The sequence below is a fragment of the Aythya ferina genome (assembly GCF_964211825.1).
Source record: "Aythya ferina genome assembly, chromosome: 12".
Taxonomy (NCBI): Eukaryota; Metazoa; Chordata; class Aves; order Anseriformes; family Anatidae; genus Aythya; species Aythya ferina.
In genome coordinates this window covers 15,632,108-15,654,753 of record NC_140308.1, presented here as the reverse complement: position 1 = coordinate 15,654,753, position 22,646 = coordinate 15,632,108, and the positions used below count along the sequence as shown (strand labels likewise).

The window sequence follows — 22,646 nt, the reverse complement described above, 5'->3', positions numbered from 1 at the left end:
ATCGAGTTGTTCTTCTGGTCTTGTGGGTATCCAGTGAGGCCTTACCATTTCCCAGATGACCTTGGTCCTGTAATGCACTGTAAAGGACTGACTTTCTCCATTAATAGTTTGTTTGCGAGAGCTGGAAAGGTGACTTGTAATACAGCTGCTTTTTCCTTCCATAATGACGTTTCGAACAAGCAGATGATGTCCTTTGATTCAGTTTGACCTTGTATGTTACGGTCATTCCAGGATGCTTTAAGAGAAACAATGTAAATGAAGTGAGGCATGCAGTGGAATTGTTTTCTTATCTGGAATGCATTTGAGAAATTACATGGAAATTTGTAATTATAGTTAAATATTTGTGCATATGTACCTTTTGGCCAATTCTCCTTTCAGTTAAAAAAAAAGAAAAAAAAAAAGTTTTTTTATTAAAAAGTCAGACTTGTCTAAAACAGGTGTAAGAGAATTGAGAATATGGATGCTTTTAAAGGTTTTCATTCCCCACATCAGGTTTTTTTCTCCCTGTAGTGGTATTGGGTTCAAAGGCTAAGCTGATCCTTTTGGGACTTCAACAATCGAAGTCTTCTCTCATCTTGCTGGAGTGTCCATTCCGACTGGAATGTCTAATTTTACAGCAAGGTGTACTGCAAGTCTTACTCAAAGCAAGCTCATTAAAGAATGGATGTGTAAAAATTTGAACACCATTGTATTAAAGATTTTTATGTCAGCTGTTTTGACTTCCATAGCAAGTTCCTACATTTTAGTTTTTTATCCCTGTGCTAGCTGTATAACTGCATGGTTTCCAGGCAGGAATCTTTTCTTGATTTGAAGATGTCAGAAATGAAGTCTGTTTCTTTAATAGTTTGTCCCAGTGTGTGATTGACTTCATTGTAAAAAACAGGCTATTCTGAATTTCTCTGGGCTCTATTTCAAACTCTGGCTTCCTCTGCTACAGTAGAGAGCTCTTCCATACAATGTATTTTCCTTCAATCTATCAGTTTTAAAACTGATAACTAAAAAACTGATAACTAAAGAAAATTTTGTTAATCACAAATTTTCCACCGATCTCCACAGTCTCTTTTCTGTGCTCTCTTCAATATACTTCTAAAAAGCAGGAAACAAAGCTAGTCCCTTTTACTATCATATTGGTCTACCTGGTGAAATGCAGAAGGAGTAGGTACAATACTAGGCATTCATTTTGAGTTGTCTGGGATATCTATGTTGTTTTCAGATGCAGTGGTTTTGAGCACTGTCTCATCAGTTTTCCATCATCCTTCTCCCTATATCTGTGTATAGTTCTAAACAACATTTGGTCTTGATCACTAAATGACTTGGCAGCACTAAATCCTCTCCTCATATTTCGTACCATTCTATCAGTCTGTGCTATCTGCAAAACTTTTCTGGTAGCGGATCATTCACGTTTACTTTCCACATAGCGATTAGAACGTGACTAATGCTGGCCACCGTGTCAGTCTGGAGGAAGGAATCCCTTATGAGGGTCACCACTCAGTAATGATCCCCCATTTATGTTTATCATCATGTTAATTATTAGCCATTACTTACTTCACGTAGTCTATGATCTGTTGATGTTCGATGCTGCTTGGAAGAAAAAAAAGCTCATTCCCTAGCTGGAGTAAATCAACTCACATAGTTTCTCCTGGTAGATGAGCTTGCCATCTTGAAAGGTTTGGCCAACAAGATTTGTTTTCCAGACAAACACACTTGTTGGCATGCTTTCTATCTTCATATTATCTGTCAAACAAACCCTGAACCGGTTTTTTAGTGCCTAGTGATATGCTACAGGGCCTGTAAATACCCGGGTAACTGACAGCCTCAGTCATGATAGTAGCATGAGGCTTTATAATTTGAATAATCTATATAATAATAACTAAAAAGAATCTATAATCTAACAGGCTTTATAATTTCCAGGATTCTGTTTAAAATCAACATGGGGACACAGCGTTCTTCAGTCTGCTACAAGTGAATTACACGGCCTAGTGCCAGACATTAATATGGCTAAGAGGCCTAGCTGCATGCAAAGGTGAATGTTCTTTTTTATTTCTGTTCTGAAGCAATTTGATAAGAAAAAAAATGGTTTAAACTCTGCTAAAAGCATCCTGGCACAGGACAGATGACTTCCTCCAAGAAGGGTTTTTACATTGTCACAAGATTACTTGATTCCTAGAATAAAATTCTTCATTGTTTCTGAATGAAAAATATGAAAAGTAGACTGGAAAACAAGATTTTTTGACACCCCCCTCCAAATTTACATAAGGCAAAATTGGTTTCTTGAAGGTATTCTATCCTTCCAGTCAGATCACAAATATACCTTGAAGTTTAGCACCTGATTAAAATGGTGAGACAAAGGTAAATGAACAGTAATGTTGTGTCTTGTACAGGGGGTGGGAGTTGGGGAAGAAGGGCCTGGGGCAGGTCTCAAGGACTTCAGAAGAGCCTGCGGTTACAGGATGATTTCACCACTGTTTCACTCTGGCTAGACAGACAAGCCAAGATAAGTAAACCAAGCCTGGTAAAGTCATTAAGGCTTGGAAAATGGAGATCAAATTGATATCTTCTAAAAACGAGTAGCTAACCCAGGCCTGTCACTGTTTGGGCAGGATGTGTATGAAAGGATTACATTTAGATGTTTTCAAGGAGAAACTAAAAGAAAGCAGCAGTGTTCTGCAAGCTCAATAGCAGTGAAAAGCTAGAAAAGCTAACATGAGAGTGGAAAGGACAAACTCTGAAAGCAAAGGTCTAAGAAAATGGGCTTTTCCTCCTGCTAAGGAATTTTTTTTTTTATCATCCCTAGATGCTCTCACAATAAACAAAAGACCATGTGGCATTTCCCTGTAGAGCCGCATGTATTTGAGAAATACAAACTACAAATTAACAACAACTCAGGCAGACTTAGGAAAGGAAACAGGAAGAAAGGACATCTCCTGTTTGCACCAAAAAGAGGGGGATGGTGTAGCTGTTGCCGTATCCCCCAAAGTTTACATTTATTCCATGCCATTAAAACAGGATAGAGTAACAGCATTTCAGCAAAGAAAAAGATGAATGTATACCTCGCATTTTAGATCAATACAATCAAAATATTATTTGAAACAACAGACTAAATAGGAGGAATATTAGGTCTGTTGCATGCTCAGGGAAGTAGAAGGGAAGAATTTGTCAGCATTTCATTGGAAGGAAGGGCTAATGTTGCTCAGATGGCAAGCAATAAAGCAGGGAAAACTGAGTCTGAAAAACAACATTCATAGACAAGATAGAACGGGGAAGGCCAAGAGCATCTATTTCTCAGGAAGTTCAAATAACTGTTCTCTAGCAGGCATGGAACAAAGGAAGACAAAACAGTAGGTCTCCTGTGAGAGTAATGACATGGACACTCCATTATGTGTATCTTCATTTCCCATGAATCTGCACAAAGCACAGACGGATGGACAGCTTATGGCACCGAACAGAAGACTTCTCTTTCCTGAGGCTCAAAAAATTATGCCACTACCCACATAATTCAAACATGACAGTGTGTCTACTATGCAGATTACTTGGCAGAAATCTCTGAAAAGTACTGCTAGTACATTATCATAGACCTGCCTTACTTCAACTAACACGTGGAAGATGCATGCCCATTGTGTAGTGATTTGCAGAGAACAGGGCAGTGCAGTACAGTGACGAGAGATGAAATGTGTGGGTAGGGACCAGGACAGGGATGGGATGGCCACCTCAAGTTCCTAAGACATGTTGCAGTTAATCATGTGTGTATATGAGGCTGCGCATCGAGCAGTGATGTGATCATCTCTAGGGATCCTGCAGAGTGAAGCTTTTAAACTTATTCTGAACTTGAAATTTATTTGCAAGTTCTACTGAGCTAAATTAAATTTAAATATGTGACTATGCATTTTGCTCAGTCCTGATAGAAGATTGAATCAGGTCCTTAATCATCTAATGCAAGTGGTCTTTGGAGTTCTGGTTTGATATTTTAAGAGGAATTATATGGCAGAGTAACATAAGAACATCATTGCAGGTCAGTTGACACAGCAGATGTCAGCTTTGCTCATTAACAAATTTTAGGTTTTGTAAATATTTTATAATAAAGGATTAATCAAGAGAAAGAACACAACCATTTAAGAATGAGTTTGAATTGTGCCTTGCAAATATCCACAATATAAGACATCCGAACTGCTCTTATGACACTGGCACCGTATACTTTATTATCATTAGAGTGTTCCCTATGGCAATAACTTCATCCAGAGAGAATTTCAAGAGTAGTTGCATTATCTATTGAAAAGCAATTTTTTTTTAGTTTCTATTCAGGCAAGGTAGTTTTAAGAATAACTCTGAAGTTTACTCCGAAGGCCATTTTAATCGTCTGTAGATCTTACGATATTATGTTACCTTCTTTCATTTGGAACTCACGGCGTAAGAAAGAAATAGAATGACATAAATTGGATGTTAGAAGAGTTCTGAAGGTAGACATCAGAAGAATTCAAGAGTAAGAAGAGAACTCAGCATTATTTGTTATTTTCCATCCTAGAAAGAGAACAAAGCATCAAAAACATCAGCAGTGAAAGAAAGCTCAGTCAGAACTATATTATCATAACATATGAAACAAGTGAGCTGGCACCACCAAAAGGTGTAAAGTCTGAGTCTGTGTCTTAAAATCATTGATATTGTGATCAGAAAGATTCTTTACACCATAGAAAAATAATATGAAGAGCTGTATGCATTTGTTGTAATAGACATTTTAGGTTTTACCTGCTATTAGCATTTCAATACTAAGTTGTACTCACTTGGGTGAAAAAATCTTCACAATGTTGAGAGAATTGAGGTCTGCTGATAGGATGTTATAGAATGAGATCCTGCACTTTTTTTTTTCAAGTACACATGGAAATAATACCTAGTTTGAATAGAGTTGAGATGTAGACCAAGACATAGACTTGTCACATACTTCTTAATACACTCTAAGGAGAAGCATCCTAAGTGCTCCCAAGCTCTTTGGCATTCCACTAAGAATGAAGCCGTCAGCAAGTTACAGAGGTAATGAGACTCTCAACTGAGATGGGAATTACTTTTTCTGCATCTTGTCTCTCTCGTTTATTATAATATACAATAAGCAACTACTGTCATTCCCCTGCATGGTTACTAATCATTTGCAGTGATTTCAGTGGAAGTTGCCAATTCTGGATGAGATTTCTGTAGCAGACTTCTTTTATTCTTCATTGTCACCATATGATTTTTATTCATGTCTGGATGTATTGTAGCATTTCCTGGCTATCAAGCCTATTTCCCTGCCAATACTGGAATTTTCTTAGTGGTATATTTTGCAGTGATTTATCCACAATATATCACTGAATAAAGCAGCAGTCGTAGAGAAATTCTGCAGTGATTCAAATGTGATTAGTTACTTTAGGCTTTTTTTTTTTTAATTCCAAAACTTGATTCCTATTTTTGAGATTCTCTGCCTTTCTTGTATCTGCTCTCTCATTTCCCTACTATTTCTTCCTTTCTGCTTCTGCCTCCTGTTGCCCTTCCCTTGGCCCTAATGGAGGAGATGGGATTTTGAGGATGGGTGGCGTTAGGAGCTTGCAGAGTGTCACAGGAAGCACTTAGAGCTGAAAGGATTACATGGTTTTGATGCTGAAAAGATACAGCCCATTTCTATCCAGCCTGATTTAAGTATCAAGTAATATGGTTACTGTTGCTTGCATTCAGACCTGCTGCTTTTGGTTTTACTTTGCACCTGTAACAAATAGGGATTTGTCATACAGTAGTTGATTTTTATTAAGATGAAAGTTAGTCTCATGGAGAAATGCACTATCAATGAGGAAAATGTGTTATCTTGCTTGCAGAAGGCAGTCTTCAAACCCTGAAGATCATGGAAAAATGAGACTGCCTTCTTTAGACGGGGGACAGTAAATGGCAGCCCATCCTCCTGCAGCGTCCTCTGAAAGCATGCTACGTTTACATTTCTCCTTGGCTGTATGACCTCCACGTAAAAGGAGTGCAAAAGATAAAGTGAGACTGTAAACGATGCTGGAAGCATCATTAACTTTTTGTGTGGCATTCGTTTGGAAAATATGGTGTCTTTAGAAAAATGTGCAATATGCATGGCTCAGCCCCAAATCTTCCAGCAGTCTAATACTGGCAAGGGAGGGCATCTGTAACCCCCTGGGAAGCAGTCTGTTGAGATTTCCTTTTCTCCTCTTTGTTGATTTTTATTTCCATTTCCTTTTCCTCTCTCTTTCTCAGTCACTTAACGCCATTCTGCACAACAGAGGGGAGCATCTGGCCCTAAGTAAACACCCAATAAAGTAAGTGGGGGAAGTTCACAGCTCCCTTGGTGCTATTGTGTCTGGCTGGCTGGCTGTGGACTCAACATGATAACCATGCATCGATTTACATTGACCAGACTATCTTCACAACCAGAAGTGTTAGAAACCTTATTTTAATAGAAGCTTAGATTCTGGAGAATAGTGTAAAACCTCTCCAAAGGCTGCAGATCAGCGGTTCCATCTGTGTTTCTGCAAATGTAGAGGAACAATGCCCCAGCTGATTATGCAAACGGAATGAAAATAGTTATTTTAAAAGTGCATAAAATCAATACTTTGGGGAAAACAAGTCAGCTGTGTTTATACTCAGTGTACAGCAGACATTTTGTTTCTTTGTCTGAAAAAATCATAGGAAAGCCACGATTGCAAGTGAAATAAAGCAGCCGATCATACAGTGTAACGGAGGGAACATCAGACACCTCAGCAAAGGCTTAGAGCATTTTAGGTTCCTTTTGAGAGAATATAAATTATATTGAGGCTGATATATTTCTATGTTGTTTGAAGTCAAAGCCAAATATTCTCAGCACAGAGGGAATAACCCAAATCCCGTTGCTGATAATGAAAAGTTTATAACTAAATCCATGTCTGTGGTGCTGAAAATTTCCTCCTAAATGCTGTCTCTTTTGGCCTGATGGGATTATTTGCAGGTATTGGTATGAAGGTGTGTGTACATCAATATGCATAAACATGCTCCTCGTGCAGTCAGGGTTCGTTGCTTCTGTACATATTATTCTAAAAATAGGAAACAAAAGCATCTGAGAAACAGGGCTGGAAGAGAACAATTTGAAGACCTGTAGGTTAAAATGGATTAAACCTCATCTTTCAGCAAATGCTGTGTTATTTATTCAGAGTTTCTCTGGGGAATTTCCCTACCCCCTACACTTTATAGAGAGTAGTGATGTTTCTTAATTAAAAAATCAAACAAACACGGAATGGAGACTGCCCCACACAGCTATTCTCTGGTGGGAATAGGAGGCACTCTGGTTGTCTCATGGACAGCTTCTAGGTCTGTGGGACCGAGGCCACAAAGGAAAGGAAAGGTTCTGTCTGGGGAAGTCAAGCTTTCATCGCTCACCCTAAGCCAGCACTGTCCTGGGTGGCTCTGCTGCTCCTGTAGTGCCATATCGTAGGAGTTCCCCTTTGGTAGGGTACAGCTGGTGGCCATGATGAGGAAGGTGTCTGATAATCTCATCAGAAGTATCTTTTGGGTTTATTGATTTGCCCACAGTGGAGATGTGGTTGGAGTCCACCAGCACTTTGGTTGCAGACACTTCAACATTCAAAGGGTATGAACAGGTTGTGTTTTTCTCATATTTAGATAAATTACAATTTGAGTAAAAGTAGAAACACTGGCATTTTCAAGTTCACTTCACTGTCACTTAAGCCTCTTTAGTGTCAGGTTCATTTCTCTCTCTCCCACCTCTCTGTGGAACAGGAAACACTCTCTGCAGGCTGTAAGATGGATTCTGCTGTAGATTCACTTTGCAGAAGTACACACAAGGGTAATGCTGACAGATTTCAGCCTGTGCTACCAGGACACCAATGATGCCTCAGGATATTTCAGCAGAGTCCTCGCTGCAGTGCAATTAGTGACTTTGGGGGCATAAAGCTCTTGTATGCTCTTGACTGTAAAATTTGGTTCTGTACTAAGGACCAAGTGCATCAGTGATGCAAATCATTATCAGCTTTTGAAAGAAGTCAGGATCACCTTGTAACGTGCCATCATGTTTGTACTTGAGTATTTGTGCAGCTGATCCTAAGTTTTTCCAAGGACTAAAATTTAAGTAATACTGCCTCCATCCCTTCCTAAATCTGGCATTCTCTTTTCCGTATCTGGAAACTAACTCACGTTGTCAATTCTGTCCCTCTACAAATGCAATTCCTGTTCTCAGCCATTACATCTGGCTGGGCTCACTCTAGTTACAGCACATGAAAGAGCATCAGCAGTGGCTAATGTGAGTGGGACAGACTATTTGGGTATCCACTGGGGATTAGACATTCAAAAGAGTAAGCTCAGTGCTCTTTCCATCTGGCCACTTCATTTCACTGCCTGTTTGGGACCAGTACTTCTGAAATCTGCTTTGCAAAGTCAAATATTGATGTCATTTTATTTGTTCTTAAAAGACAGTAAACCTTTTAAAATGTTTTAGTTGTGCAGAGCCACAGTATGACAAGCATGGAACAACTGAAATGTAAATCTCGTGTCTTGGGTCAGATCTCCATAAAAAGTACTCCTGGGAGAGCACAGCAGTGGCCTCCTCTGGCACAGCTGATCCAGGCTGGATCTGTGCAGAAGAAGGGTACCGGTGCCATAGTGGCTGTGTGTGTTTTGCCCCGATGGAAGAGCTACCATTTCTTCAGCTGTGTTTGTTTTCAGGGTTGTTCTTTGGTGTTTTTTTAGTCATGTGTCTGTTCTCCTGAATGGCCAGGCGAGCTACCTGATCCATCTGTGAAACCACAACATTTCTGCAGCTGCTCTCAGCCTGGTGCAGCAGAGCTCTGGAATCCAACACTGGATGCCCCAAAGCTCTAGCGGGGTTGCTTCATATATGACAGACAGCATCACCCCCGGTGTTTGACCCCCGTATTATTCCAGGGGGGTCAGGTAGGAGCAAGGCAGGCTCGGGGTGCCCCTCTCCTGCAACTGGTGTCAGAGGTCAGCCCTCTCAGAGGTCAGCCACCCGAATTCCCCGTTCATCACCACTGGCATGTAACGGACGTGCTGACAAATAGAGCTAGGTATAAAAAGTGTTCTCAACAGGCTACCTGATGGCCTTAAACCTTAATTAGTGGTTAGAAATTTGCACTTGTCACCAGCTTCTGTGACCAGGTAGGTGCCTGGAGTAGAAAAAAAATACAAAGGCGTATTGTAATTTCTGAAATTGCTAATGCTGTAATGGGCATCCACCTGGAAAGCAGCTGCTTTTCACATTTCTCCCCCCCTCCCATTCCATTTTATCAGCAGTGACATTTGTCCTTACACCTTTTAATTTTTTATGAAGATAAATGAAAGTTCGGTTCTTCAATAACAGGGGTGACTTTTTCAATCCTTTTTACAGACTTTATCTCAATATCCTATCCATGTCCAAAGGTGAAGGAGAATATGTATTTACAGCATCAATTTGAGGGTTTACTTTAGAGTTTCTCCATTCTTTTTGAGCAATGCAGTTTGATAAACCAGTTTTGTTTTTGTTTTTGATTTTCCTCTGTGGCAACTTAGAAGTTACAGGAAGTCAGATCTTGTGATAGCATATTTTATTAGCCGAATTATAACGCCAGTAATTTCACAATTTTTGTGTGTTAAAAAAAAAAAAAAAAAAGTATGTCTTGCTAAATTATACTTTGAGATTATACTTTGAGAAACTATATTCAGCCTGTTAAATTTTTGCACAGTTTCTTTTAAAAAATAACATTTTTTATTATTATCCTTAGTAGCTCATGTCTGTTGTGAGTGGTTTCTAAGAAAGGATTTGGATTTTAGTGTTGGTCTTCTTGAAATGCCTGCAAGTTTCAACTTTGACTTAAGTGCTTACAGGAATTAATTGTGATGCATTCAGCAGCAGAAGTGAATTTGTCGTACCTGTGAATGAGATGCACTATTTAGAAAAAGAAAAATCAAGGTTAACACATTTGGGTAGTTGTTCTCATGTATCTAATCTCATATTTTCTGTTCTTTGCATAAGTCAGGTAGCTGAGAGTGCAGTTTTCTCTTGCATGCTTTTTAGCAACTAAGAATATGAGCTTTCAATGACATAGGATGTGAGCAGATCAAGTTTGCAAAGTCATTGTGAATCTTAAAAATGGAAGATGCTGCCTAAAGAAACTCTGCCTTACTCTGAGCAGCATCCATGTTAGCAATGTCGTATCATTTTAGCCAGTGTCAGTGTGGGATTAGTGAATGTGTTTGTCTCAGTAGGGTGATCCACGACCTGTTTGTACCTGGGCCATTGTTTTAAAAAATATTCTGAATTTCTGCATAACAACTCAGTAACACCTTTACTCTAGCAAGATTGGAGGGAGAAATAACTCCCATATAAAACATAACATCAGGAATGCTGGTATAAGCATGTAGGGGAAGATGGGTACTTTTGTACATAGACAGCACGTGTCTCCTCCTCCCTTTCTGACCATACGTAGATGGGGAAGGTGGCCAGGCTGGGTTTCTTGACGTGAAGGACCTTGTGAAGTTCCCCGTGCTCTGCCTTGCAGCTAAATCAGTACCATCGAGGAGACGGGACCGTGCAGATCATCTCTTCACTCTTAACGTGCCTTTGCAGTCTGAGCCACAAATTGACCCCTATTGATCTGATTTGACTACACTTCTGTGGAGCAGACAAACAGTGCGGTGGAATCCAGGATCCCAGATAATAATACTCTTTTGTGTTAATCACAGGCATCAGCAGAACCCAAAGGCTCTTTCTGGCTTGTGTGCATTCCTGTTCCTGCCATTGGAGCGAAAAAGTATCTGCTCTAAGGAAAGAGTGTTTTAAGTATATTGATACTTGATACTAAATAGTTGCAAAACTTAGCCCTTAGACAGAAGTCTGTTTTTCAAATCAATGGCTCACGCATTACTGTAAAATCTATTGATTAAAAACAAAGCATAATGTTAGTCATTTAGTCAGTAGAGTGATGCAATAGTGAAATAAATTTATCCTTTGACTTTTGCATTAACCTTTTATTGACTGCTTGCATACTCGTAATTAACACACACTTTAGCTAGCTTGGTTAATTTTAGTATCGTGATCAGTGTCCTCTAATGTAGCTGACACCCTGATCATCAAAGTGTCAGTGCAGCCCAAGGGACCACAACCAGGTCCCTGGTGCCAGTGAGCGCACACCTGCCTCGGGGAACGCAGCCACCTTCCAAGGGAAGGAGTCAGACCTTGTTACACCAATGCCTCTCATGACTTATGTTAATGTTCTGCTGTTGGTAAACATGAACGAGCAAAGTCCATTTGACAAATGTGAATAAAAAGGGAATCAAAAGAGTGTGAAGATTACATGGGAGAGAAAGTGCACAGCAGCAGTAGCCTGGTGTTCCATCAAAATGGGCTTTTTGCATTGGAACTGGTGCAGGTTTTGATTGTTTTAGCAAGAAAGCAAGGGCCAAGGAGTCTTGTGCATTCTGCACACCTCTAGACATACAAATCATGCTTTTCTGGTGTGTTGGTAAACTTGTGTTATCGAGGTGCTAGAGCTAAATTGCTCAGAAATATGTCATGGTGGTTGTTCCCTACTCCTCTTTATGTGGCATCTTTTCTTCCACATCTCAGGGCATGTGGCATTTCCACTCTTAACACGTTTTGTACATAAATATACAGGCATTGAATTTACTTGCTTTTGGAGGCTTTACTTCATTATCAACGCAAATAACAGTTTTTAGTTAACAAATAATAGTATAAATCTTGTTACTTTCCCACTACCACTGTACTTTGATGACTGCAGTGTTTTCCACATGGACCCTCATCTATTGCTTTGTATCTGGGAAAAGACAGGAATTCTGGCTGTTCTCTGTTATCATTGCTAACCTGTAGTCCCTCACCTGGAATATATGGCTAACACTTCCCGAGCACATGGTTGCTGGGAGTTAGGGCACACACGTAGCTGTGGGGTGGCCTTTCGAAGATGGTAAGAAAACCAGAGAAAGGAAAGTAGTGGCTGGAAGAGCTGCTCACAGCATCGTTAGTGACTTCAGACATGTTTACAGTGACAAATGTCCAAAACCCAAAGGTGAGGGAAAAGCTGGCCAAGCAGTTTGTGAAAGAGAGTGAGGGGAAGAGACATTAAAGATAAAAAGGAAAAAGGGGTAAAAAGAAGGAGGCCTTAAATGGTGAAGGTGGTGTTTTTCCTCTCAATGAAAATTCTTTTGTTAATAGCAAATGAGTGAGAGAATGTTAATTATTATAAATTGAGTTTTGCAGACCACATAATATGCCTGCAGTATTTACCAGCTGAGCTTCTTGATTTGTCATCTGCAATAATCTGTACATGGTTAATTTATCCACTCTTAGATTGAAATGCTTAGACTGGAGTATCTTATACTACCCAGCAAATTGAGCGTATTATTTTGTGCCAAGACAGAAAATAAAGCAAGATTTTAAAAGCCTTATAGAGTTATGCTGTAATTAGTTTCAGCTTTCCCTGCATATTAATTTTCTCCCGTTCCTTTATATAATTTGGAAAATGTCTCCAGAACATGATGGCACAATCAGTTAAGTACCTCTCAGAACTCATACACTAAACTGCATTTGCTCTAACAACTATTATAAAGCAGCCTGCAAAACAAATCCTCTGTTATTCTGTACAGTGCAGCTTATCAATGCAAACAGTTTAATATTTATGCTAAGAGGATTGTCAGAAGTAGCTTCTGTTCCTTTAATTCTTGTTTTAAATAAATAATGAGAACATTTAAACACATTACTCTTCCCAGGGCCCTGAGGTCGGCTAATCTTATTATTTATGAAGTGATGTGCTACATAATAGTACTTAGTGCATGTTAACAGATGCTATTATCAGGGGCTGATGTGGAGAGCTGAAGATATATTGGAATGTTATGTGTTAATACTGTCCTTGCAGTGTAATGTACGATGGATTGAGTGCCCAGGATGCTGGTGCGGCAATTAACCACACACCAACATGGGTGTAAAGCTGAAGTATGTTTTCTCAGGGGTATTACACTGCCATTAATAATTCCCAAGAGACATCTTTCACTTGGAAACTGTCTCTTCCAGAAGGCCAATGGTGTAGGCAAGGAAGTTACAGGTGTCAGTACTTTTAGAGTTCATTTTACAGGGATGAAAGCCACATACATATGTTTGAAAGAACTTTTAAATCATCAGAACAACTCTATTGTATAGAAGCATAAAGTATAGACATTATTGAAAATGTCTTAAAAGAGATAGAAGCTTATTTCTGGGATTTGCTTCCTGTATCCTTGAAGAACTGCGTTGACCTGCAGTATATACTGAAATTATAACGCGTAGCATTTTTCTTTGTCTTGTCCCACTCCAAATGTTAACTAATTAATCATCAACATGCAAATTGTTCAAGGGGATGTGAAAAAAGAGGGGGAGAAATCCTCATTGGAGTGTGGCAATTTTTTTTTGATGCAACACATTATATTAGAGCCTAATCTGAAGGGATGTGATGGTTGCCACTTAGAAAACTTTCCTCTGCAGGCTGCAGTTCAGTTGAATATTATAATTAGACTTCAGTAGTATTGATGAATAATCCATTTAATAAAAAACACTGTAATTTAAACATTTTCTCGGGGGACTAACATACACTAACCTCTTAATTTAATTTTATTGAAGTTTTGCCCACCTATTCATCATTGGAAGTTGTTATTAACCTCCATTTCCATTTATCTTTATAGAATTTTCTCGTTTTATATTGCCTTTTTCAGAGCTAAGCAGGTTGATACACTTGTAAATCTCCAGAATCTACAAAGCTAGTCCGGCTTCTTTAATATTGTTTAATCTATCCCCCCTGACCTTAATGCAGTAAATTCAGTTTAATCTTTCTCAATAATCTAGTAAGATGTTGGAAACCGGCAAACATTTAAATCTGATAATGGTTTAATCACATACTTTAAATAACAGCTGAGATAATGAAAAAATAATTTACTGTATAAACGTACACTAACTGAGTTTTCTCTGTGATTGGCTTTTGAGAAATCCCTATAGAAAATACAAAGCCTACAACAGAAGTCAACTTCACTATAACTGAACAACGCATTTGGTCGGATGATGTGTTTGTTTATTTTCATTCTTCTCTGTAAGTTAAAGCACAAATGTATCGTTGCTGAGTGTTTGATTTCTTGATATGGTTTCTTGATGTAACTTTACTTAGGTAGTTCTTCTGCTTCCTTTTCATTTCAGGTGCCAGTCAGAAGCAGCAGAGAGCTTGCCAGAAGACCAGAAACCTGAATGCCACCCCTTCTGGACAAATGATGAATGTAATATGCCTCTGCCATATGATCTTGAGGAAGTAATAGCTCACCTACAAAATCTTGTTCAGTAGGTAGAATATCAGATGACCTTCCAGCCTAGAACTATTAATGCTCATCATTTGGAGTAAGTTTTTAGTTAGCATAATTTTTTTCATCTTTATGATTCCTCAGTTATGTGTTGGTTTATGTGTCAATGCAGATTTTACTGCTCTCCACACAGTATATCTTAGTTACTGTCTCACAACAAAACTGACCAGACACCAAAACTACAGAAAGAGTTGGCTTTTAAGATGTGATGTCCAGAACACCAGCCTCTGTTCTTTCCTCTTCATTCAAATCCCCATTGATCCTGTACCCCATGGGTAGTTGTGTTTCCACAAGTTTCCCAGACATCTACGTTTTAGCTTGCATGACTGCCTAGAACTGCCTCTGGCTCAGCAGTTTGAGCAACAGAAGGCATAGCTCACACGTGGGACAAAGCAGAATCCGTAATCTGGGCATCCTAACAAGAGGCCAGCTCGGAGGGAGCCTGATAGGTGTGTCCGGATAGAGCTGTGCACACAATGTGGTGACATCTTTATCCAGTAATGTAGGCAGAGGTAGAGGAAATGGTGGAGAAAGTCCTTTATGGAATGGCTCCTTGTCAGAGCCTTTATAAAACTGAGGAACTTGTGAAGGAGCATCCTGGCATAGATACTAAGCCTTTTTTGCTGTTTTTCATCATGGAAATTGTATGGTACTTTTTGTATTTTGTCAGAAATGGGTTTTGGAGATTACGAGCATGATGCTGATAGTAAGTCAGCCTCTCGTGGCACCTGTCATCTCAAGGTGTGAAGCACTCCCAAGTACTAAACCCTTCATATACAAATTAGCGTTACATTGTGTGTGCAGAAGATCTGACACGTCCATTATTAGACCTAAGGTGCATCCTCGTTGTCTGGGTTTTGGGCAACCTAGTCTTGCCTGCTAGTCTCATCCCCACACAATTGTACATGCCTGTATGGCTTTATCAAGAACACCTGACAGTGTTTGTCCTGGTGGCTGGGTTTTAAAAAACTTTCCAAACTAGGGACTTCCTACCTGGACCCTCATGGGCATAGGCCTCTGAAAGACAGTGCTCACAGGTCCAGTCCGAGGGTGCACAGCTCTGCTGTGGCAGGACAGCTTACAGTTTGTCTTTTACATGCTTCCAGGAAATTGGAAAATGTGGATTTGGACTTTTTTGGCCTAAGAGCATGAATCTGCTGTCTGCTGTTCCTGGTTTATGCTCTAACAGATGCATAATTACATCTGCCTTCCTTTAGAAAGAATGGTGTGATCCGTCATTTGTACCTCTCAGAAGGGCCTTTGGGACCTACACACACAGGGGGAGTTTTCCAACATGCAGCAATATGGAACTCAGGATTCCCTGGAACTCAGGATTCATTTCCTAACCTTTGTTTTGTTTCTGCCTTTTGTGAATCCTGCTCTGAGGCCATGTTTCCCAGTACCTTGTCCAAAGAGCCGTGGGTTTCCATTTTGGGTCAGGCCCCCTGGCAAAACAGATTTAGATTATGTGATAGAAGGCATGGCAACATCTGTGATGATCTAGCCATAAGAACAAATCCAGAAGACTATGAGAAATGAAGCTGCTGTGATCTGGTTTGTAATAATATGCTATAAAAATAACAATTCTATATTGGATAATGTCCTGAATGAGAGATTTTTCATTTGGTTAAGATGCTATTCTTACTTGAGCTGGTGTGTGCCTTTTCCTTCATCATAAAAAGCAGAAGAAAATTATATTACAGTAAAACAGCACTCAGTCTGTATTACCACTAAAAAAAAAAAAAACAGTCAGACTCAGAGCTTGACATTGCCACCAAGAAATGGAATACGTCTCCTGTGTTAATCTTCTGTTTAAAATCATGGCTGGGGCCAGGCTTACCCAGAGCATACCAGGATACTCTGTTGGCAAAGCGTCCTGTGCGTGGATGAGTACTGCTGAAAACTCTGCTTTTGACAGTGTAACATATGCCAGACCTCCCTGCAGCTAAAGAAGCTGTGCCAGCAAAAATTCAGTTTTAGTGGTATAAAGCTGTGTCCACACCTACCAGCTTTTGCCAGGACAATTATATCAAGTAGAGGTTGTGCCTCTTAACACCTTTGACACCGCTATGCCAGCAAAAGTATAAAGGTCTGGATCGAGTGCTTTCATTGTATTCCTGCACTTCTGCTAAAGCTGTTAGCCACCATAGAGAAAGCAAAGACTCTTTGAAAAATAAATTACTTAAATTAGGTTTGATTGTATTATAACTGTAATCCACACATCTATCTGTTGTCTCATGTGCCACAGATTTGTTGACATTTGGAGATCCTTTGTTATGGGCATAGCTTTTCTTCCCTGCGCTATCTAAAGCTAGCTTTACCAGTGGGCAAATAGCATATATTTGGATTAATGCCACACTGAATACTGCTTACTTTGGAGATCACTTAGAAAAAAGCTAGCTGAAGATGTGGGAATTCTGCTTTTGAAAAAGGCAGTTCTCACAGAAACAGATACTGCTTTGGAAATGAGAAAGATGAATTCAAACAAGCTAATGATGTAACACAGTTAACACAGGGTTTGAGGGGATTGTTTGTTTGTTTATGTTGCTTTATGATTGTTTTGTGTGTTTAATTAAGCTCTGCTAGAAACCATGGGGATCACAGTATTGAAATGAATCTGACAGCCATGAAAGGGTAGAGGAGGCACATCAGCGCCGTAGTTTGTAGCTGAAGTGGAGGCATAGCTATTAAAAAATGATTGGCAAATAATTATTTCCAGCAGTAGTGAAACAACACTGTTTTTTTGTTGTTGTTGTTATTGTTGGTTTTTTCTTGTGTTAGGAGAGGGGTTGCAGCAATAATAGAATGTTTAAAAATACATGATTCTGGGTCTTGCCTACGCTGCACATTTAAGCTAGTGAATTAGCTGAACTAGTACTAGCTTCAGTGTGGTCAAATAGCACGCAGTTAAGCTAAGGGTGGCAATGACAGACAACTGAAAACCTTTGGAATGGGTAAGACCTAAGTTTCACTGGCAAAATACCAATAATCAAGTGGTTAAAGAGAGTTAACACTCCGTGTTGCATTCAAGTCTCACATCATCTGAAGCAGTGTAACTTGATTGAATTCAGTTGAAATATAGAAGTATATGGAGGTTTCATCTCTCCAAAGCCCACAGGAGTTGATGGCAAAGACATGAGTAAGGTTTATGAAACTGTTTGAAGCATGTAGTAATTCCAAAGGGTACCCCAAGAGAAGAACATGGTTAAAGAAAACTGAGAGGTCAAATATAAGTTATTGCTGTGTTTGAGATATAAGCAGACAAATACTTCAAAGTTTTCTTTATTTTATACAAATAATTTTAACGTAGTTCGTTTTGCAATGATACTTCAGCAATCCATTTGTATTCCAGCACTAAATAACCCGTTACCATTTTGGATGAGCTGAAAAACGCAGCCTCTAATGGATGCTCTGAGTATAGCAACTGTTTGCCAAGTCTGGATGCTGTAGATGCATAAGGACCAAGGTCAGTTTGTTTCAGGGAAGAGGTGAGAGCATAAATTAGCTTCTAACATTAGATTCAGTGATTCTTTTAAAATGGTGAAGTTCATGGCTTTGCTTACATTTACTTTTCATCAGTCATGAAAGAATTAAGGTAAAATAGTTCACTCGCACGTGTGTGTCAGGCTAAATGGATTACAGAAGATACAGATCTGTTTGCCTGTCTGCACTTGCCTTTAGACAATATTCATCAATTTTACTAAAGCTACTGACTAAACATGGAACCAATACAAATGAAATGCTCAAGGCAAGGGCTTTCTTTAAAAATGAGATAGAGAGTTGGTTTTACACTCAGAGAAAGAAAATGTTGGCAGAAAATGAAAAACTTCTATTGTTTATGTAATGCGGGGGATGAAAGGTAAAGGCCATTTTTAAGTAGTTGATAGAAAACTGCTGTGTTATGCCATGTAAATGATAAATGTTTTTATACTGCTTTATTCTTATCTCTGCATATGAAAATATTTTATCTTTTAGGTTCTTTCTTGTTGTTAAAAGGTTAAGTAAATAAAAAATATCAATCCCAGTGCACTAGATTTTAAAGAAATCATGCTTACACTCTGAACGTTACAGCAGATCCTGATTATCTTAAGTGTAAATAAGAATGTTATGGGTAGTCACCAACTGGAAACTGTCCAGGATGGGTAACATGCAGCATTATAAATGCCCAAATCAGTTGTCTTACTGTCATCCAGATGCCGTTTTTAGTTTCACTGATAATAATGTAGCTTTACTTAGCAAGACATACTTTAAAGTCATTCTAGACCTTTCAATGCTGTGAGCCAGACTCAAGGATTCTAGTGCAGGGGGGGAAATAAAAAAATACATTAATTATTACCAAAGTCTATCACAACAGATAATTAAAGTACTGTAGTGTGTTACCAGTAGGCATTGCTCCTTTCTCAGTTACCGTAGTGCAGTTCCCTTAGCCCTGTGTCACGCAGCGGAATTTGGGCTAATGCAGCAGAGATGAAACTGGTTGATGTTGAAGGTGGGATGAGAGGAGGAGAAGAGAAAAGACATGCAAGGGATGTGCCTTCACAAGACCACAACTTTATTAACTTGACTCATGTGGGAATCATCCAGCAGTAACTTGTACAGTGCAGGTCCTGACCTCTCCCTTGATTGCTACCATCTGGTCCATAGTTAATGGTAGGTCCTTAACCCCCCTCGTGCCCCCAGCAGCTGGTCCCCAGCTTTTTGCTGGGGCCTGACCACTGTCATCTTGTGCCCAGGTTACAGAGCTGGGAAGAGTGCTTGTTCCACTGTTAGGAACAGGCATGAGAAGCACTGTTCCCAAGCTTAGCCCCCACCTCTGTCCCACTACACCTCCGTGGCTGCGTACCTCCATACAACATCTGTTTCCTCTTGAGTTGTTGCAGCTCGTCTCCTGCTCTGCCCCACGGGGCTGGTGAGCTGCTGTGGGGAAGGGCCGGACAAACAGAGCACTGGCCACAGAGAGGTTCCTTGTCCCAGCAAAGACCACAGCAGACTGAAAAGCTCAGCCCTACGCTAATCTAGGGATAGAGGGTGGGTGCTGTTAGGTGGTGATGAAGGCCTTGGGAGGAGAGGCCAGCACTGTTTGTAAGGACCCCAACCTGCCCGATTCTGGCTGTCACTTCACCCCACCTGTAAGAGCAGAGGCAATCCTGAATAGCACCACTGTGCTTTTCCCTTTCCAGTCCAAATTCAAAATCATCGCCTTTAATGTCACTGGGCTTGTGTCTTGATTTGCATTCATCTTTCCGATTCACCTTAGCCTGAGGCATTCATTGAACAACAGAAGATAATTTATACGTTTGCAAAAAGACTGTACTTAGTAAGGCTGCAGAATTGGCTGAATAATATGTCAAATGAAAGCCAACAGATAACTGATAAAATGATCGCATTAAAATGCTGATGTTTGGGAGTGAGCCCTTGACACATGACATGAAAACTACGCGTTATCTGCTCGTTGCTTTGCAGCCAGCACTCAATTCACATGATAGAAAAGGACACGCTATTCTGCAGTTTACATCCTCTAATACCCAATTGGTTTTACAGTGCTGAATTTGGACACAAAAGTTTTTCTCCTCCCCCTCCATATCGTCAAATACTTGCTTTCATGCCAACACATCTTGGTCTGATTAGTCTCCTTGATTAGAGGCTAAAGTAAAAAGTCAGGTGTATAGGATTCCCATTATCCTTTATTTCTCTCGTTCTAAGAACAGGTCAGATAGAGTTATTTCAGTGAAAATGTGAACAATCAACTTCTGTTTACCATTAACCTTCAGTTTTCTTTTCTTAAAATCAAATCAGGGCTTGGTAGGCAGTTATTTTCATACACGTCCCTTGATCAGTGGAACAATCTGTCAAAAGCCATTAAAGCCTCTGTTAGGTTGAATTGCATTCAAAGCTAAACTATCCAATCATTTAAAGGGCTATGATGATTGTTTTTAATACAGTATACATTTATTTCTCTCTCTGAGTAGTAGCATAACTTTGAAACTGAGCCTGTATGACTAGGGCTTTTTGCTATCAGCACTCCTGAGAGGCTTGGTTTGCTGCAGAAGGTGAATGTCTACGTAAAAAAAGAAAAATTGAACACAGTGATATCACCTGTGTGTTCTCACAAGTTTTTTCACTTTTTTCCTACTTCATTACATCCATCAGGGTGTAATGCATGTGGAATGGGAAGACATTTTCCAAGGTCCTTTGCTCAAACATTTCACCAAAAAAATTAGCAGCTAATTGTAGTAATATTTTAAAGTGGCTTTTGATCTTAAGATCTCAGGATGCCTTACACAAGAGAAACTGAGGTAGAGGTCAAATGTGCAGCTGTGTTCTGCGTGCTAACACTGGAGCAGAGCATACGTAATGCCCCATCGCTGGCGTGTCCTGATTACTTCCAGTTAATCAGCTCCAGTTACGGGTCAAGGATGGTCTCAGAGAACTTTTTTTCTCCAAAGATATATCTGAAAGCAGAGTGGAATATGCCCATCTCATACAATATTTAATGTATTATTTAATTGTACAACACGTGGTAATACATCTCATGTAAGAGACATCTTTCAGGCCTCCTAATGCTTGATTAAACTTCAGAGTGAATCTTTTAGTTACATTCCAAGTCCCTGAGGTCTCAGTGGGAAAAGGTGAATTTTACTGGAACTATTAAATTTTTCCATGGAGAATATGCAGAGAATATTACAGTACAATCCACATTCTTCTGGCTCTGTTTTAAATACGTTCACTGGACAGCCCCCCAGGGTGGTGTAACTGCTGTACCAGGAAACTGAAGAAAATCCCCTGTGGGTATTTGGGTGCTATTTATCAAGGTGAAGATGCATTGCTGGAACATGCTGGAGTGCTTGTTATGCACCTGTTAGCACTTTTTGTCTGGTACCTATTTCGTAGTCTGGTAGTACTTTACTGAGAGCACTACTTTTCTAGTTATTTTGATGAACATCCTAATAATTTATTACCCAAACATTATCAAAGCATTCCATGGTTCTTTCATTGCCATTCTTTCCCTTCTGTCCACCAATGCCCTTTCTTTCCCATTTATTTCATTATTAATAGTCATGCTATTAAGAAGTTGTGTTCTTTGTTAGGCTGTCATGGCTTTAAAGTGAGAAAACATAAAAACTGTATCAGGTAGCTTTTTCTCAAGTACATTTATTTTCCAGCCTATTTATTGCGACATTTTTGCTCATTGTTTATTTGCTATTGCTACATGTAATTTTTATTAAAGACTATTTGTATAAAAATGTGAGATGTATATTTGATTTTGTGTAATATATTTGCTAATTTACCCACATTTATAAAATAAATCACTTAAAGAATGCCTTTGTCTATCATTTTTCCTCCAGAAGGTGTTAGCTCTTATCATCAATACTTCATTGTTGCAGTAAATGGAAGAAGGACCAAGAGGAGCATACTTTTCACGCCATTCAGGTGCCTATATGAGCAAATTAATTTTTGTAAGCTTCCTATATGCTGATTAGTGAGAGGTAAGCTTCTTCAGAGCAGCAAACTCAAAGGTACGCTGAACCTGCCCTTCAGTGGGGCATCTCTCTCTGACTGAACTGTACTGCAAACCCAAGCCAAGTGCCATAGTTATCCTCATCTGCTTATGTGAACAGTTTGTTGATTGGAAAACAAAAAGGAGGTAATGGGGAGCTTACTATTATTACTGAAATTCTTGGAATTAAATTCTGATTGTATTGCAGGTCTTCTAGTATGGAAGGCAGATTAATTTCCTTTTCTTTGGTAAGACTCACACTATAAATGGACGTAACTAACTCTCCACACACACAGTCCCCTTGTACTAGGGCTTCCCTCAATATAAATATATCTGGTTCTGCTACTGAATTTAGAAGTATTCTTCTGGCTATGCAACTTCCCATATCCAACCCACACTCTTACATGATGTGAGCGCTAATAACCCAGTGCCTACCAGCACTGCATCAACCTATATGAGTGCATAAACGGCATTTCCTGTGTTTATTGCAGTAGAAGGTGCAATGAAAAACACATGCAGTTGTTAAATAAAGCAGTATTGAAGAAATGTCTTGCATACACACACAAAAAATGCGATGAGGTTTGTGATGGCTGTTGTTTCTAGACTTTGTGGTGGGTTCTGCTGTCTCAAAGGAACAGAGTTACCACCAGTTCTCTCTCTCATGGCTGTAGATAGCCCTAAGTCAAAGCTACCCTGGATTCAGGTTACAGGGTAAGACAAGGATCAATCCTGCAAGTTTCATTTGGTGTGCTGAAGAATGCCACTATAAAGTCCAGCAGGCTGATCTGATGTG

General features: G+C 39.5%; 1 protein-coding gene across 7 annotated transcripts in view; it reads left to right on the top strand.

Annotated features, from left to right (window-relative positions):
* The window catches only part of FTO (FTO alpha-ketoglutarate dependent dioxygenase), a 245,289-nt gene extending 223,614 nt beyond the window's left edge, over positions 1 to 21,675 (top strand). For 6 of the 7 annotated variants that reach the window (XM_084533344.1, XM_084533339.1, XM_084533340.1 and 3 more), the window contains one exon: positions 14,198 to 21,675. In XM_084533344.1, coding sequence (XP_084389470.1) covers positions 14,198 to 14,245 — 48 coding nt within the window. In that variant the 3' untranslated portion in view covers positions 14,246 to 21,675. The remainder of the gene's footprint in view (positions 1 to 14,197) is intronic. The other variant, XR_014697170.1, reaches the window with a different exon arrangement.
* Positions 21,676 to 22,646: the final 971 nt, after the last annotated feature.